This window comes from Pagrus major, chromosome 7 (assembly GCF_040436345.1).
Source record: "Pagrus major chromosome 7, Pma_NU_1.0".
Classification (NCBI taxonomy): Eukaryota; Metazoa; Chordata; class Actinopteri; order Spariformes; family Sparidae; genus Pagrus; species Pagrus major.
Genome location: NC_133221.1, coordinates 15,455,014 through 15,472,861, shown reverse-complemented (window position 1 = coordinate 15,472,861; position 17,848 = coordinate 15,455,014). Strand labels below are relative to the sequence as shown.

The 17,848-nt window shown below is 41.7% G+C and overlaps 1 protein-coding gene across 2 annotated transcripts in view; it reads right to left on the bottom strand.

The window, feature by feature from the left end:
• The window catches only part of kcnd3 (potassium voltage-gated channel, Shal-related subfamily, member 3), a 107,651-nt gene extending 90,982 nt beyond the window's left edge, over positions 1-16,669 (bottom strand). For both annotated transcript variants that reach the window (XM_073470686.1, XM_073470685.1), the window contains exon 1: positions 15,567-16,669. In XM_073470686.1, the coding sequence (XP_073326787.1) occupies positions 15,567-16,669 (1,103 nt within the window). The remainder of the gene's footprint in view (positions 1-15,566) is intronic.
• Between the last annotated feature and the right edge of the window lie 1,179 nt (positions 16,670-17,848).

Here is a 17,848-nt window from a genome sequence, read left to right as displayed (position 1 = left end):
AGTATTGTATGCACAGTAGTGGATGTAGAAGAGGAAGACAGACTGTTGTATAAACCGTAAAGTAAAAGAATAGTGTAATATTAATTTTTTAAAGTTTGACACGGTTTGTGTTTTTCTGTTTCTGATAAATGTCTCTCAGAAATGCAGAAACTATCTCAAATCTAATGTCCATGGGCCATTTTGGACTATTTCCGAGGGTTGAGCAGTAATAAGAAAATAGAGTATTTGGAGATAATGACATGACATTGTCATTACTGACATGTGACCACTAAATCAAAATGATTTCACCTGGTGCAGCTTCGGAGCATTTTTGATTTGCAGCAAATGACAAGCGAGCCATCAAACCTCGAAGCAGCTGTGCGATCTGCATAGTGAAAATGGCAGCAAATGGATAAAAACTTGCTGTTTATTCGAATCCCATTTTTCATAGACCGATGTTATTAAGGTTATTATTTTTAAAATGGACAGTATTATCCTATTTCATTGTGGTGCGCCGTGGGGAAAATCTTTTTAGAGAGCCAATTTAGACGTATGAAGATAAGGGATGAAGTGGGGAAAATTGCCTGCTGGTAGCTTTTATAAGCAAAGTTGGCCTATTTTTAAAAGTTTAAATCATTCTCAGGTCTTTATTTTTGCATTAGGTTGTTTTGTAGTCCCAAATATTAAATCTATATATCTTTAAAGCAACACAATGCAACTTCAATTGTGATTCTGGAGAAAGAAAGATTGTTGAGTCTCAATCACCGGTTGCCAAATAACAAAGCTTTGGGTTGGCAGCACGGATCAAAGATACGCCACTTATTTAGACCAGGTAACCCCCCTAAAAATTGACAATTAACTGCTTTCACATTGCCAGGAGAAGAGTTTGCCGTTCTGTTTTGTTTTTCCTTGTGAGTCACGTTTGTTATCACAAATGGGGACAATAGAAAGCAGCAGATCATATACCTTGTGAGAATACATCCAGAAGATGCCAAACTTGTCTTAAAACTCTTAATTAATAATATTCTGAATTAGATGCATAGTTTTTTTCCAGAGCTGACAAAAACAGAAGTTGCTAAGGAGTGAGACATCTTGCTTCTTTCTGATCTCTGTTGAGAGTTGCACATGCGTAGTACTGATCAGGCAGCTGACAGGCGTAGAAGCCACTCCGGTAGTCAATCTTTTAATGTCTTTCAATCCAGTCTCTCTTTCAAGCTCAGCACTGTCTGAATGATGCTCTAGTGATGCTTGAAAAGAGACGGATAGAAAAGTATTAACAAGCATCCGGCCTTGACTTCAACACACATCATAGCGTAAAGCCTGGAAAGTGCGGCTGTTTTGATCACATTACAGCCGATCCGAGGTGGAGACGATGAAAACCTGTGACTACTGCAGAGTCAGTTTACCCGGGAGTGAGTTCACATTCACATTGAAGACAAAAGCCAGATGTTAGTGAGTTTTTTGTCCGGTGTGAAAGTGCTAATGTGGCGGCCAGGGAAGAAGAGCCAACAATCAACTGTCTTTCTCCAGAATTGCATTAAAAGTTGTATATTTAAGTGAAACAAAACATATAAGAAAGATAATGATCAGTACTTTAAACATTCACACTGTAACTAAAAGGATTAATGACTCGCCAGAGTGCAGCGATCATCTTGTGACAGTAAAACAGCAACCACCTAGATTTACTTCTTATTTTAGATTCTTCCTCCAGAGGCTTTTAAAATTACTTCAGAATCCGCCTGGAGTAACGTGCCATTACTGCCATTAGAGCTAATGGAAATTTCAAGTTACCAAACATTGGATACCGCCTTTCCCTACTGTGTGTTATCAGCAGTGAGTCCCTTTAGAAAGACACAGTTAATTCTCATTCTACAAGAGCAGCAGCGGGAAATTTCGATATTAATTTCACTGAAGCACCGGCTCTGTTTAGTGTTTTTCCTCTCATTACCAAAAATACTCTCTGAAATGTGACAACCCGCTGAAATGTGATTAAGTCGATGTTGTATTTGTATGTTTGTGTATTTCACAGATCAGACAAATGGTCTTTATATGTCCTAATGCTACATCCCTCTCCTCCTCATCACTGACTTTTGTAGTAATAATAATGAACGGCAGATGATTCTCTCTTTCACCTCTTAAACATGCTGGGAAATGAGATTCTCCTGCTGTGTGACTACACATGCCCAAGGCTATTGAGCGTAGAGCACAAAGTGATAAATTAATTGCAATATAGCCTGGTTGGAGGGGATGTTGTGCCTGCACACAATGCCAGTTCAAAGTCATAGGAAGGAAAAGAAGGAAGGAAGGACGGGAAGAAGGGAGGAAGGAAGGAAGAAGAATGAAAAAGCATTATAATGGCTTCTTGGAAATGTTCAGCTTTTGATAAAACAATGAAATCTTAAAGATTTGTTTTATACAACATCGAAATTACTTTGTCGGTGGAGAGAGAAGAGAAAGGAGAGGCAGAGACAGAGACAGTGGTGTGTTATGTGTAATAAAGAGAATCAGATAAAGGAAAGTGATAAGAGAGCTGATAAAGTGAGATTGCATTTAGGATTGCACATGCATTCAAGACTTTTTCTTACTAAATTAAATCTCTTCTCGTTTATCTATAAAAAATGATTTATGGGAGAAAATGAACAAGCTCTTCCAAAAACATACTTGGATAACAAAAGATAAAATCCGGTGTTGGAGTTTGTAAATTGACACTTTTGCAGATGAGATTCTCAATGAAACATCAGCTGATATATTTCATGCTCTGACTCTGAATGTTATAACCCCATTTCCTCACACAGCCAACAATACGTACACTTAACAGCGTCACATTTCCAGGGTAGAGCTCTTCTATATTACACGCTGCATCTGGACATTGAGGTTATATCCTATCTAACAGGTCTCTGCAGAGAAACAAAAAATCAATTTGCTTGTGTAGCGCATGTGTTCAATTGTCCCTCACGTGTAAGATTGAAGTCTATTGTTTATGTATACGATACCAAGGTTATGGACAGTCTCCCCATAACAGCTAAAGTGGTTTCCTTCTGGTGCATTCAGCGTGATTGGTTACCCACAGTAAACTGATAGCTCCAATGATTCCCTTGCCCCAAGAAGTGCTCCTAAATCTGTTCTGCATATCAGCTGAGAACTGGATGGATTTATAAGCTCTCCGTTTTGAGCAGGTCATTGATGTGCTGTTAATTCAATGCTAATAAGATTAAAAACATAATGCAGATTGTGTCCTGTGAAATGAGGCTGGTGGAAATCCTTTGAGGAGTCTTCTTATTGAGCGGCAGCGGACCATGGCCTCGCTCCTCGCAGAGCGGAGAGGTGGAAGACGGCTACTCACGAGTGGGGTTTGGAAATTGAATTAATATTGCCACCAGTCAACCTTTGAAGGGAAAAACGGCTTACCGAAATCTATTAATGGTGTTAGTCCATGACTTGACTTTTATGCTCCTCGCAGTGCTCGGCGCTGTCAGATGGCACATGGCAGGGTTAATCCCTCAGCATGGGTAATCCCCAAAAGACATCTGGATCAAAAAAAGTTGATTCCTAGCTTTGTGAAGGACATGCCCCACGTCCATGTCATGACACAAGAATGATAACACACAGTGAAAGAGACCTCCAACACAATATCAGTATTGGGCACCACGTTTAACCATTAAGTGAGGAGTATACTTTTTTATAAACTGCAACAAATCAACATGTCATAACATGAAATCCAGTAAGATCAAGGCTGTCAGGGTGGAGTAGAGAGGAGAGGAGAGGACGACCCACACACATAGACACACATACACTTAACAGAGGGAACAGCTCCAGAGACAAGCATTAATCCACACAGATTTAGTGTAGCAGAACAATTGCTTTTGTCACCCTGGGTAATCAGCACAGAACACAGTTTATGAATTACAGTACGCCCAGAAATCCATTGACACAGAGAGGGTGTGTATGTGTGTGCGCGCGTGGGACTGAGTGGAAACGCATGTATGTCAGCGCGAGAGCCAGAGCACAAAAAAGTGGAACAATGACGTCTACCTGTTCAAAAGCCTTGGCTGCGAGTCTGAGGAGATTAATCAGAGTCATTCAGACAGCGTTTATCACATTCTCCACAGGGAAATGAGAGGCGATTTATTTCTATAACTTGGCCTACATATATGAAGAACTATCACTCACATTCACTTTCAGCTCCCATTATCCACCCGGTAATGAGCGTGTCTGCCCAGTGGACACAATACTGTCTAATCCATAATTGTTTACATACTGGTGTTTGCTCACAGCCAACTAAATCAAGAGCCACTCCAATAAAACCACTGCGACAATGCATAACTAAGTAATGGCGTAATCGTCCTCTTAAATCAGCCCTTATTTATGCAAGAAAGTGAAAGCAAACCAAGGAGGACTTAGTGTTTATGCTACTTGAAACAGGTATATGCACTTCAGAGCTTATCTTTTTTTTATCAGAAGAAAATGTAAACACTGTTTGGAAATGCAGTCAGGTATGAATGTTTGTTGTTCTAGTAATTACTTTGAGGGATTCTGGTGTATAATCAGCAACTTGTTTTCCTCTCAGACCTCCCTTAGTTTGACTTCTGTTTTTGTGCCGTTATTGGTCATGTGACAGTAAAAACAGAGAATAAACAGAGTGAAGGGGATAACATGAAACAAAGGTTCTTAAGTGGAATTGAATTAGGGATATTGCAATTCCAAGATTTAACTTACAACAGGAGAAACATGTAAAGAAGTAAACCAGGAGTCTAAAGTCATGTTAGCGGCTCTGTGAAAGCTGTCCTTAGTCATAGCCATGCTTTGCGCTGATTACCAACATCAGCACCATGGATCAAGGGGAATCTGGACACAGCTTCGAGGTGGAGCCCCGGTCATACCTATAAAAGCTGCTCACGAAGCCAAAAAAGCTTAACTTCCTGGATATGAAATTACCCAGATCTGCCACATTGTGTGGCCCATATTGTTTTGTTTTGTCAGAGAGTGTGTCGACGTTGGCAAACACGACAAAACTTAACATTAATACAGGTTTAATACATAACTTGGTCCATAAAAACTCTCATGATCCCCGATACATGATACTGGTTGTTTACGTCATAAACCGAAGTATTGGACAAATACAATTTTGATCTCATGATGCCGATAGATGAAGAGTCATTAATCCATCTAATAGCTGTCTAGATATGTTTTAGTTCGGACCTAAGTGGAAACCAGCTGACAAACTGACACTGTCATCACAAGAGCCGAGGCGGTAGCCAAGCTAGAAACAGGCAAAAGGCCAAAACATGAGTCTTGATGTGTTTGCACAGACTGAGTCCACTTCTTTACTTCACAGAGTAAAGTCTGAATGCTGCAGGAAATGATAATGAGGTTTGGTGTGGTGGGTTTGCTTTCACCAAGCGCCTTTACAGCCACTCAGCGGGCAGCAGCCATCACTTGTCCAGGATGCTGCTAAACACCCTGAAAACTGATAATCACTGACTCATTTTCAGGCTCCTCACTGAGAGCCTGCTGGTAATTGAATTGGAGGAGTGGGCACAAGTGTAGTGGGCTTGGAAGGACCGTTGCCGAAGGCAATCAGCTGTGACAGAGAGTGAGAGAGAGACAGGGAGGGAGGGATGAAGAGAGGGAGAGACAGTTTCTATAATGAAATGTTCACACGTCTGACATACTAGGTGTTTTTTTTTCCTTCAGCACCTTGAGCATCACTCCAATCACTTTTGCCCAGTTAGTTGAGATGAAGTTAGTCAGGACACTGTGTCCTGCAACAGGGCAGCATTTACATGCATGGCACGTCAAAAGGGGGTGGCAAAATAAAGCACATGCTTGAAATACCTCACTGAAAGACCCTCCCTGTCAATTACCCTTCACAGTCACATTGGCCACAACAAACCCCCCCTTCCCCTTTGGCTGACAGGTGGCCAGGTAAATGCAAAAGCTTTAAAGGCTTGGCGCTCGATATCTCTTTTCAAAAAATGGGCAACCATCCAGATCTCTGCATGAAAAAGAGGATAAAATACATACCAGCAATAGAACAGGGGAGGCTGAGTGAGCATCTAGCAGAGCTGAAAAGAATCATTTCACTGGCAGATTTTGGAAGGCAGACTGGGGTGCAGTATTGACTTGTGTGACCTCAAACACAAAAACACAAGCAGCAGGTACCAGCTGCTGGCACAGTTCCTTGTATATGTTTAATCTCGTCTTATTTATTCTTAATACAAAGGTTATTGATTGTTTGCAGATTTCTTTTGAGATTCTTGGACCAATTCTCATCTGCTGAAAAAATTGACCATTTTCATTTGCTGTTGTAATCAAGGACAAATGAAGGTCATGTTAAGGAAGCCAGTGGGTACAACGTCAAAGATTCCAGACTCCTTGGGCTTGTGTTATTTTAAACTGTTGCCATACTTCTTGTTCATTCGTATCCTAAATTAGCTTTTTCTTTAGAGCATCAACTTCAAACAACCCCCAAACAAATGTTACCAAACCATTTTCCATTCACGTTCAGGTGCAGCATTTAAACACACAGTTGAGATTTGGGGATATGTGCTCCTATGCTCAGGTGCGTCTGACCACCAGGCAAAATAAAAAAAATAGGGTCCCCTTCGGTGATCAATGCAGTCGTAAGTTACATTCACTGGTATGAGCAGAACAGGGAAAACTGAGGTATTGCTGTGTACCTAGAAACCACACACCTGGAAAATTACTTAGTGATTTTTCTCTATTTATAACAACCTCAGTATCACACAATCAGCAGCCGAAACTAAACGTGGAGGCACATAATTGCTTTAGCAAGGTACACTGAGTTACAAAACAGAATCTCCTAAACATGAAAACATATGCTTTCACAGTTGGACACAAACACCCCCAAACAGACTGTAAACATTTCTTGGGCATGCACACACGAATGCACACAAACAGCCTCAGGATGTACATCAGTTCAGAAGAAAATAGGAAAAGAGGCGGAGAAGGTCAGGGGTAGTGAATGTGGGAGAAGCAGCCGAAGAGAAGCAAGCAGCCCTTTTAGTCTTTAACAATCGTTACAACTACAAGTCGACCGATTCATTGGCGCCTATAGGACCCCGATCTGTATTGTTGGAACTTGGCTCGATAGCAGCAGATGGCTGTGCAGCCTCCACCAGTCTCGTGGGGACGTACATCACCAGTTTACATGGACTTAATGTCAACTGGAAATAGTGACACTGAGGGAAAAAAAATAAATGAAACATTTATTTTTTAATTTAGGGATTTATTACTTTGAGTTTGATCTTTAGTTCAACAGTTATCCAGTTTCAAATAAGGTAAAGCAAATTTCCAACAGCGACGGGTATTGGTCGATTAATGGCCTATCAGCTTTTTCTTTCCAACTAATCATTTTTATGTCCGCCTTTAAAACCCTTATCGGTTGCCCTCTTAGTACAACATACCAGAAAACAAAAACTAACTAAGAACTATGGTATTCATGGATTCATCCTGCTAATGGGGCTCTTCATTGTCAGACTTGGCCTACGCTGTGTTTTGAGCTGAATGCTCTTGGCATGCTATGTTGGAGCAGGGAAATCAATAAAATCCAGAAAATATGAATAGTGTGATACAAACTTCAATATGGGTTGTATTTTATCATAATATCAAAAATATGTTGCATGTTGTCTTTTCCAAGTCCTTCAGGCCAAGTTTTTGGGACTTATTTGAGAGTTCTAGCTCCAAAAATTAAGAAGAAGAAAAAAGAAAAGGAAATTATTTGTTTATGTTTCTCAACTACATTTCCAGAAAATGTACTCAATAGAAAATTGATATCCTGATGCTATCACATGAAATGTGGAGGTAGATTTTATCCATATTGTCCACCACTATAAGCATAATCACTCTAAAGCTCACAGCCAATAATTAATTAGTGTTGGCTGCACTAACTTAAGTCTTGGACAAAGGATTTTTTTTTGCCTATTGGTAATCAAGTCAATATGATTTGCCATCTGGAGACAAAAAAATTCCTTATCAAATTTCATTTAACGGTCAAAATTTCAGTGTTCAGAATACAGCAAACTGACTGGCTGGCCGACCCCTGACCATCACAAAGGCCACTCCAGAGACACAGAGGGAGAAGAAGCAGCTGAGGTGTGAGGGGTGAAAATGGACTGACTTTTCTATTTTGTGACCTCCTTCCTGGTGTTTTTCTTTGGTCGCTGGAGAAATGAGAATAGAGGTCAGAAGGGTTGGGTGAGAGGCAGTGGCATGGAGCACAGTATCACTCTTTCCATTCTGAAGGGAGACTGATGTAGAGGAAGACAGACAAACAGAGGGAGAATAACACCTGGGAGGTGAAAGTTGAGGTTCACTTTTCTGATACATGCTTTTGTGCGTATATGTGTGTGAGCGTGTCACCATCACGAAGACTTATTTCAATAACAGAGTTCAGCTGGAGGTCAGTGTTGTATAGAAACCATCTGAAGGCCAAAGGTGACTTTAGGTGTGCTAATGCTTTTTTAATACCCTCACACTCGCTAAGCTTTCATTTTCTTGCCTCTAAGTGAGGACAAAGATATTATAGACAAACGTGGCTTTTATTCTCCTCAGGAATAAGAGAAATAGGAGCATAATCTGTTAAGTCCATTCAATTTATTATGAATTTGGACTTGTGTTATGCTGTGTTGTTGGGTTCCACCCACCACTGTCAGTGTGGGTAAGGAGAAGTAATTAATCCATAATTCATGGCCAGCCCTGATATATTAAAATTAAGTTACAAAGCCTTTCCAGTCTCTTAGCTGTTATTTAGAGTTTGTAGACTCAGCTGGATTCCTGCCAGATGCCTATTGTACCCTAGCTTTTATTGGCTGTTTGCTACTCCAAAAAAAGACAGAAAGAAGACAAAAAACACAAAGGTTAGGGGAAGAAAAACATGACTGTGCCAGCCTACAGACCACAAAAAAAGCTTCTGGCAACATCATTTGGAAGTGACATTTTTGACCTGTGACTTTATGTCCATTACAATTCACTGTGCTCTATTTCTTCGTAGGCCCCTGTGTATTCCCCTGTGCTAAAAATGGTGGTCTAGTATACAATGTAGCTGTTCTAGGCTCCATTTTCAACTGTTATTAAAGCAACATTGTGTAGAAATTGGCATTTTTTTTGTTTGATTTGCATTTACACGGCTACTGCTTGGGTTCCCTCAATTAAAACAATGAAACTAAAGACACAGTTTGATGATGTTGTGAAGTAGTGTGGAATCATGGGATTTGTTGTCTTCATTCTTAAGCAACCACCATTGCTGATGAAAATCTATCTGACGTGACTCCGGCAGAAATATTCACAGATGAGGTCATGTTTTCAAGTTCTAATCACATTAAGTCACATTTGCCAACTTTCTCCGTCACTCTCTGAAGTATCATTTGATGTTTCCCCAGAAGTTATAGCGACAGGCGACCGAATGAAACTGTTGCCTTGAATAAAAATCAGGGATTCTCTGTGTGAGAATAATGTTGATAGTACCAACTCAACACAACCCGCTCAAAGCTTTGTTTTACATAATGTAGTAAAGTAAGTAGTAGTAGTTTTTGCTGCTCTAGGTTCGTCCCCCAATATGCCTGTCCAATATTTTCAACAGAAAAGAAAATATTTAACAGTAAAGTCCGACTGGCTGCCAGGTGCTGTTTAAACTGAAATCTATGCTAGAAAGCGAGTTTAAGCAGGTTAGTACAGCACACATCATTACGTTCAGCTAATGCCTTAACTTGAACTGATGATGTTGTCTAAATGATGAATACTGAAGAGTAATGTAAGTCGCTTTGGATAAGACTGTCTGCCAAATGTAAACGTAAATGTTGCCTGGAAAATCTCCATATATCAATCCCATGAGTAAATCCCTTGAAAACCCATGATAATAACTCTTAGTATTTCATGAATAATTAATCTTGATTTAATGAGAAAATTGGGGATATTGAAGGGGACTTTTTTTATATATATATAAATTTGGTTCAGTGTATGCACTGGAGTGCTCTGACTGTACACACAGCGGAGTAGATGATTTGCATTTCAACATAGATTTCATTACATGGCTTCTAATTAACCAGAACGCTGAGTGCTCTAATCTCACATCTCTTCTTACATGTTGAATTTACAGTAGCCATGATAGACCCATGAATCATTCACGCCCCGACCCCACTGCAGTACTGTAGGCGTGTCATGCACTCATGATCTCATATCATTATGCAAACTTCAAATAAGTCTTAATTGATGTGAGTGCAGGTCAGCTCAGCACTGATCCTGACCTCACAAAAGAAAAGGTCATGAACAGACTAGACCTAAATCACCATGGACAAATTACTTCCTTAACTGCTCTCATAAATCCAAGATAAGGGGTCAGTGGCATCACATTTAGGTGCTATCTTTCAGTCATACTCTCATCACCAATTCTAATTAGTAGCACTAACAATGGCCGCCACATTTCTTACTACTGCCCAAATCAATATTCGCTCATCTGCATTGATCATCGTCTTTCACAGGCTGTTGGCTCCAAAATAAAGACTCTATAAATCTGAGCTTGTTGACAAGGAGTTGTGAAAGAGGGTGTTAACACATGCATACTTTGAAGATACTGTATGGACAGACATTTACGGTGTGAACGCGATGTACACAATCAGGGACACACACTCAAAGTACAGTACATCATCAACATGCACATGCAACCCATGCAGCGCCGCAGCAAACAGGAGCGTATGTGCAAGGTCCTGTATGACTGTCTGGGAGACAGAGCAGCGCATTGATCTTGGAGGAGCAGTGATCAAAAGAAGCTGGTCTTTGATAAGGATATTAATCACACTCAGGAGTGGCTATGCTAATGACTACAACACAACCAGAACACTCCAGCTCTCATCAATACTTATGCATGCAATACAGCCTAATGAGTCCGCAAAGATGACAAGAAGCGTAGGGAGCAGCGGGTATGTCTTGTTATACAATAGACTGCATTTTACGAGAACTGTTTTGTATTGCTCTAACAAATATACACTGTTTGCTTTGTCAGTTACAGCCTTGTAAAATGACTGCAAGACATCAAATACAAATTATGTAATAATAAAATAGCGGGGATGATGTTCTGAAAAGGATATTTTGGTGTGAAAATGAGCAAAAGCACAGCCATTTTACCATCAATATATATTAAAAATTATGCAGATCTTGAATGTTTACTTAAAAAAGCAAAAGCTTTTCGAGGCCGAGTAAATTAACAACCACTTTATGGGGGTTGTGGGACACATTTATTTTAGAAGAAGCACTTTTTCAATGTGATGTATGCAACTAGTCTGGTTATACGTGACAAGGAAACCAAAATCATTCATATGTTGTACGCAAAACATCTTGCTTTTGGAGGGAAATGGCAAAAAGGAGGGAAAAGTGAGGAGAAACGAAAATGCTATATTCACTAGGTTAACTCATAGCTGAATATTGTCTTTGCAGATAGTCCATTGATTGTATTAGTTGTAACATTTGACACTGATCTGGCAGTAAGTTCTTTAGCATTATCCTGGTAGGAAGCTAACGTCAGTTTAATAATATTGAGGCCTTGATGTGTTTAGAATAATTTTAATACCTAACATCTGAAACTGTCCCACTATCTTGTTGTCTTTACAGTTTGCCTAATGTTGTAAAAGGTTAGCTAAATTAATTACTGTTATGCCAGCCAGAATTTGGCTAATTTTGACCCTAAGCATGTCTGATGTTGAAATACTGTGTGTATTTCAAACACCAGGCTTCCATTTAAACTACAGCCAAGCATTGTAAGGTTTAACATAGCCTCTTTAACGCTTAGAAATTTGGTGTAAACATGCTGCGAGTTTGCTAGGATAGAAACAGACTTTTTAACTTAAACTCAAACTTAACGGCAGTTAGCTCTGTAGCTAGTAAGCGATGCAGGGAAATTATATCAACATTCCTAATTCTGCCTACAAAGATCTAATTGGTCAATTGAAAAATCACGAGCTGACTTTTTAGGTTCTACTCTAAAAGCTAACACAGCTAATAGTGGTGTATACATGAGCTGTAATGGTGCTAGCTTGACTTCCTCAATCAGTCACAATAGCCTCATTATATAGTGGACCCCTAGAGTCTCAGCAGCAGGCTGATGGAAGTGAAGTTCTATAAGGTTTGAAGCCGCCTTTTTACTCTATCTGGATAACAACAGAGAGAGGTTTTTGGGGTAAGCTGCTCCAGAGATGAAAAACAGAAGTGGGCATCTTTATGGCACACTTTTACGAGTCCACCTTCATTTGATAAAATTCAGCTTGACATTCAGCACAGAGGACTTTAAAGGAGGAAAAACTTTTGCTCCTGCGTTAAGAGGTTTAGCTTTGACAATATATTTTACTATGAATAAAAAGCAAGCCATTAAAGCACTTTGTCCCTGTGCTAAACATATACAAAAAATTCCCTGAACAGATCATGATGAGTAAATGAAACAAAAACAAAAAGACAAAAGGTCTTGTTAGTGATCATTAGAAACTCAGCTGCTGGGAGCAAGATAGGACAATTAAGTCAAGTTTTCTTTCATCAGCTGATGATGTCTCTTTCACAATGCAAATGAGAATTCAGCAACATGAAGTCTATATGGACCAGTAATGAAAAGCTTTTGTTTACTGTAGCAGTTGCTGCTTCTCTCTCTCTCTCTCTCACACAAAAAACATCTCTTGCTCTTCCCCTGCCAGGATACAGTTTACAATACAGGTTCAACCAAATATGACAAATGCTCAAAGTTATTATCACTCAAAGGTCAAAATCAATTTGTTTAACAACCTGGGGAACAAAATCCCTCACAGGTCCTATTGCCTAAATGTCTCTGATTTAGCTAAAGCCTCACCACTGTGTGCCTGACTGCCTGCCTGCCCCTCATTTGCAGGATTTGAGCTAAGCTGTTTAGCTCTGCTATAGAGTGAGCACAGGGCTCTGAGGATTGCAGTGTTGGTTGGTGGCTTTTTAACTTGCATGGGTGGTTAAATCTCTTTTTGTCCAGTTGGTCATGAGGAGCAGCGCTGCCTTTAGGGTGTGCTTTTTTTGGGGGGGGATTTCAGACTGTTATCTTGTTTGTACCAAAGCCAGTTTATTCCAAAATATGTCCCCTGCAATTCTGTCTGCCTTTAATCCGCTTTTGATACAACCAAAAAGTCAGATGCAATGACTAGATGTCTGGTTGCGTCTTGTGTCTCTCAGGCCAGACTCTGCAGGAGAGTTGCACTTCAAAAAGCTATTCACCTGGTGTTTTACTCAGCATTGTTGTTGGGGGATTATGGATTGTGAGTGAGGCTGGATTAATATTGTTGGATAAACAAAACACTCAAAAAGCCACTGTGAGCAAACTAGCATGGTTGTGGCACATATAGGACACCCTTGTTGCTGTTAGTCTTAAAGCTAATGAATACACACATGTGCATGTAAACACAGTATCTGACATACACACACGGACAAAAAAATCAAAACACACACATACTCTGAGTCCCGCACAGATACCGGGGCAACATTCACAAGTTAGCAGCAAATTAAACATGAGAGTGCAGATGATACGAGCATCTCCGCGAGGAGAACAAAGTAGAACACACTGTCGACAGCATAACACTAAGCCCTGAGGCACCTAGACAACAAGACGAGAAGTCAAGGAAAACATCGTCTGTGGGAGCTGGCTTTCATCTTATCTAGTCAGATGAGTATAAAATTGCTGCATCGAGAAAACTCTAGATACTTTTCCACACATTTAAATGCAAGTTATTGGGGGAAAGAGTGGAGAAACTTCCAACAAAGATGTTGCCTGCGAATCTGAAATCACATTCACTGGAAGACCCCGTGAAACAGACTTACGCCCACTCAAGAAAAAAACCCACATACAAGATCTTTGAACATGCACACAAATGCAAATACACAGAAATGTTTGCCTTATGCCTTAAATATCATCTGTGTGTGTGTGTGTGTGTGTGTGTGTGTGTGTGTGTGTGTGTGTGTGTGTGGTTAGTTTGTGTGTGTTTATGACGTAAACCGAGAGCAGAGACCAGAATGTCAGGCAGGTTTACATTAGTCAGCAGATGCAGTGGGCCACATCATTAGTCACTCTGACACCCACTTCTGGCCCCTGCTTTATTGATGAGGCCAAGCTCAACAACTACCCCCCTCTTAATACACACACACACACACACACACACACACACACACACACACACATACACACACACACACAGCTCTTCCACAATCCCACTGTAAAAGCAACAGGAGACACGTTTAGCATCTCAGGTCTCACTCCAGTGGGAAGAGACAGGCACTGTGTGAGAGACTGGCATGATCAAGCAGAGAACGCCACGGACCAAAGAACCGGTCCGGAATCAAACATCTGCTCAACACCAGATCTTCCGAGCAGGTTGTGAATGGCAGGACATGATAACAGGGTGCCAAGTGTGTCACGGCAATGAGCTCAGAGCCATTTATGGCCTCCATGACTCTGACATTTAGCAGGATGCTGCAATTTGTCAGCCTCTCAGCCTGACTCACACATCCACAACAGGGGACGCTCATGAAAGACATTACCATTAGGCCTAATAGTGCCGCATCACAGAACCCTGAGTGTGTGATCCCTGAGTGTGTGTGCGTACCAAGTGTTAAATTAATGATATATGCGTACCTCCCCTCACTATCATAAAACGACTGGTGGAAATATATGATGACAAGTGAATGCATCAAAATGCTCCTCAAAGCCAATTCATGACCTTGTAAAAGCAAACAAAACATCAGGTCAATTAGGCATTCAGCGCACAATAACAACATTTAGTCCTTTTAAAAGTTGTGAGTTAATGACAATAATTACATCTGCCTGTTTACGCAAATATAACTGAACCACTCACTCTCCTCTTAGAATGAGGAGCATTTTAATATTCTGCATCAGCGCCTTTGTACCAAGAGGCACTTAATTTTCAAGGCCAGCAACTAGTGTAACTAACAAAGAGCGAGTGGAGAAGGAGGAGAGCTCTCGAAATGCAAAGTCACTGTTTCAGTTCTTTCTGAACTGGAAAAGCATTGACACTCACCACGGGGCAAGTAGGAGTGGAAGGTAATGGTGTAATCTATGATTCTCCATTTCCTATCTAATGTTTCTGCTTCACATTCAAGTTTTCCCTTTTCCTCTGCAATCTCCTATCTCTCTCTCTCTCTCTCTCTCTCTCTGTTATTGGTTATGTATAAAGGGCATGCAATGGCACAGCCATTACTCGAACTGGACATCTTGATGGCTGCTTTCCTCAAGAAGAATACAGCCAGCTGTAAAAACACAGTGCAGAGAAGAGTGCATTTTCTCTGTAGTCTCTTATCATTATGCGGAAAGTTTGTGAAGTACATCTTTGAAAGGTTGGTGGCGACTCCTGAAGCAGTTGCGGGTTTTTGGGCAACGGAGTCAGACACATAATTCAAGTAAAATCATAATCAAACATTTGCTCGCACACAACAGACCCGACTGCAAACACACATGTACACACATCACACACAGAGGCAGATATCCGCTCGCACACACACACACGCACACAGCACTTGCAACCAGATAAAAGAGGTGTCTGCTCTGCTCTTACCCGAGCGTTGTCATAGTAACGATGGTGTACCAGAAGGAGGCTGGGATGCTGGTGAATTTGCTGGAGCTTGAACCCTTCTCTGCGTAGAACATGACGGTAGCAAAGATAATTATGGCCATAGTGAGGGAGAAGAGCAGGAAGCCCAGCTCCGAGGCACAGCTCTTCAGCGTGTAGCCGAGGATACGCAGGCCCTGCGAGTGACGGGAGAACTTAAAGATACGGAACACGCGGAAAACACGGAGCGTCACAAAGGCGCCACTCACGTCCTCATTGTCAGTCATCACCAGGCCAATGTAGTAGGGCAAGATTGCCACCACGTCGATGATGCTCATGACGGATCTCATGAAGCGGTAGCGGCTGGGCGCAGCGAACAGGCGCATCAGGTACTCCACGGTGAAGATCATGACGCAGGCCGTGTCCATGCAGAAAAAGGCCACGGTGTAGCGCTCACCACATGGAACCTCCTTCATGTTTGGTGATGAGCCACAGGGCACCGTCTCCACCACATTGGTGATGACGGAGACAGCAATGAAGAAGCCAGTGACGTAGTAGAACACGAGGGCCATGGTGGAAGTGTGGGGGTTCTCGAAAGCCCGCCACATGGTCTCCCTGAAGGTCATGTTGGGCAGCTTTGCGTCCTTGTTGTCTTCCTGGTCATCCATCAGACGCTCTGCATTCTCCCTCTTCCGATCTTTGTACTCTTCATAGCAGCAGTCGCCGATGATCTCTGGGACGATGCCGAAGAAAGCCAGCTCCTCATCATAGGAGGAGATGCACTCGTAGCGTGGGTAGTGGAGCTTGCCTGTGCGGTAGAAGTTGAGAACGCTGCGGAACACGTCAGGGTCCCGGTCGAAGAAGTACTCTTTGGTCTCCTCGTTGAAGAAGAACTCTTTCTCTGAGCTCCCCAGCAGAGTGTCTGGATAGCGGTCCAGGGTGTTCCTCCAGGTCTGGAAACGCCGTCCACTGACATTAAGAATGATTAGCTCATCCTGCCGCTTGTTCTTCTCAGTGGGCGCCACTGGCATGGGCAGATTGGCCACGGGCATCCAGCCAATGGCTGCCGCCCTGGCAAAGGGAAGCCATGCCGCTACTCCCGCCGCCATGCTGTGTCCGGCTTGGGGCGTAGAGGGGAACAAGTCCAGCACCTTCACAACCAGCTTGACTTCAGCTCATTCACCATCTATAAAAGGGAAGAGAGCAGGTTTGTAAGAGCAGGAAGGTCAGTGAGGAAAGAGTGAGACCGGCTGATAAAGAGAACGAGATAAACGGGCGATAGAGATGTGTCAGAGAGCAAAGGGATGGCAAACAAGCAGATCTGGCGAGGAAGTAATCGAGTAAGGGATGAATCCTAACAAGGCGGTCTAGCTGAGACAGCAAAAAAGTATCTTTAATGCAAATACAATTGAACATCACACTTAGGGTGAGAAATCTCTACAGTGCAAAATAAAATAACTTATATTTGATGGGGTGAGCTTTAATGTGATTACGGGGACATGCTGCAATTTCCTCTAAGCATCATCTTCCCTATAATTACTTTAAGGCTGTATTTCTCACATCCTCTCTATTGAGTTACGGTTAAGAAGCATCCTCCTCAGGACCACAGCTCACAGCAAAGCAGCTGCATCATGTAAAGGGACATTTGTAGGTTTGTCTTCTCTATAAACAGGCACATTTACAAGGCTAGTCTTCTTGTGTGTGTGTGTGAGAGAGAGAGACAGAGAGAGAGAGAGAGAGAGAGAGAGAGAGAGAGAGAGATGCAGGCAAGAGATCAAAAACCTGTTGAGTTCCAGCAAGAAAACCCACAGATGAATCTGCATTTTACTCCAAATTAACGAAAGTAGTTCAGGATTATTCAGAATCGACTCACGACTGAATTTAGATGCCTGTGACCCGATTCTAAAGAGACATTTCTGAATGTTCTGGGTGACAGATTGGCCACTCATCCTCAACACAGAATCAGCAAAAGGGAGATCATTTCCCCGAACAGGTTGGTAACTAAAAACACAGCTCACACAAACAAACAACTCACCGATTCTAAATCCTCCATCCAACAGCAACACGACCTTCTTCCGGAGCAGTTTAGTAACAAGTCGCAGGTTTGGTTATTTACAAAAATAATACCAGGAAAGAAGAAGGAGAAGAAGTTGTTATTTAGCGAAGAGGAGAGCCACGTTAGACAAACGCTCCTGCTGAGGTGGAAACGGAAAAGTGCCGGAGACGGACGAACCACTGCTGTTTTAATTCAGTTCCCATTATGTTGAACGGGGGGGGGAATGATGAGA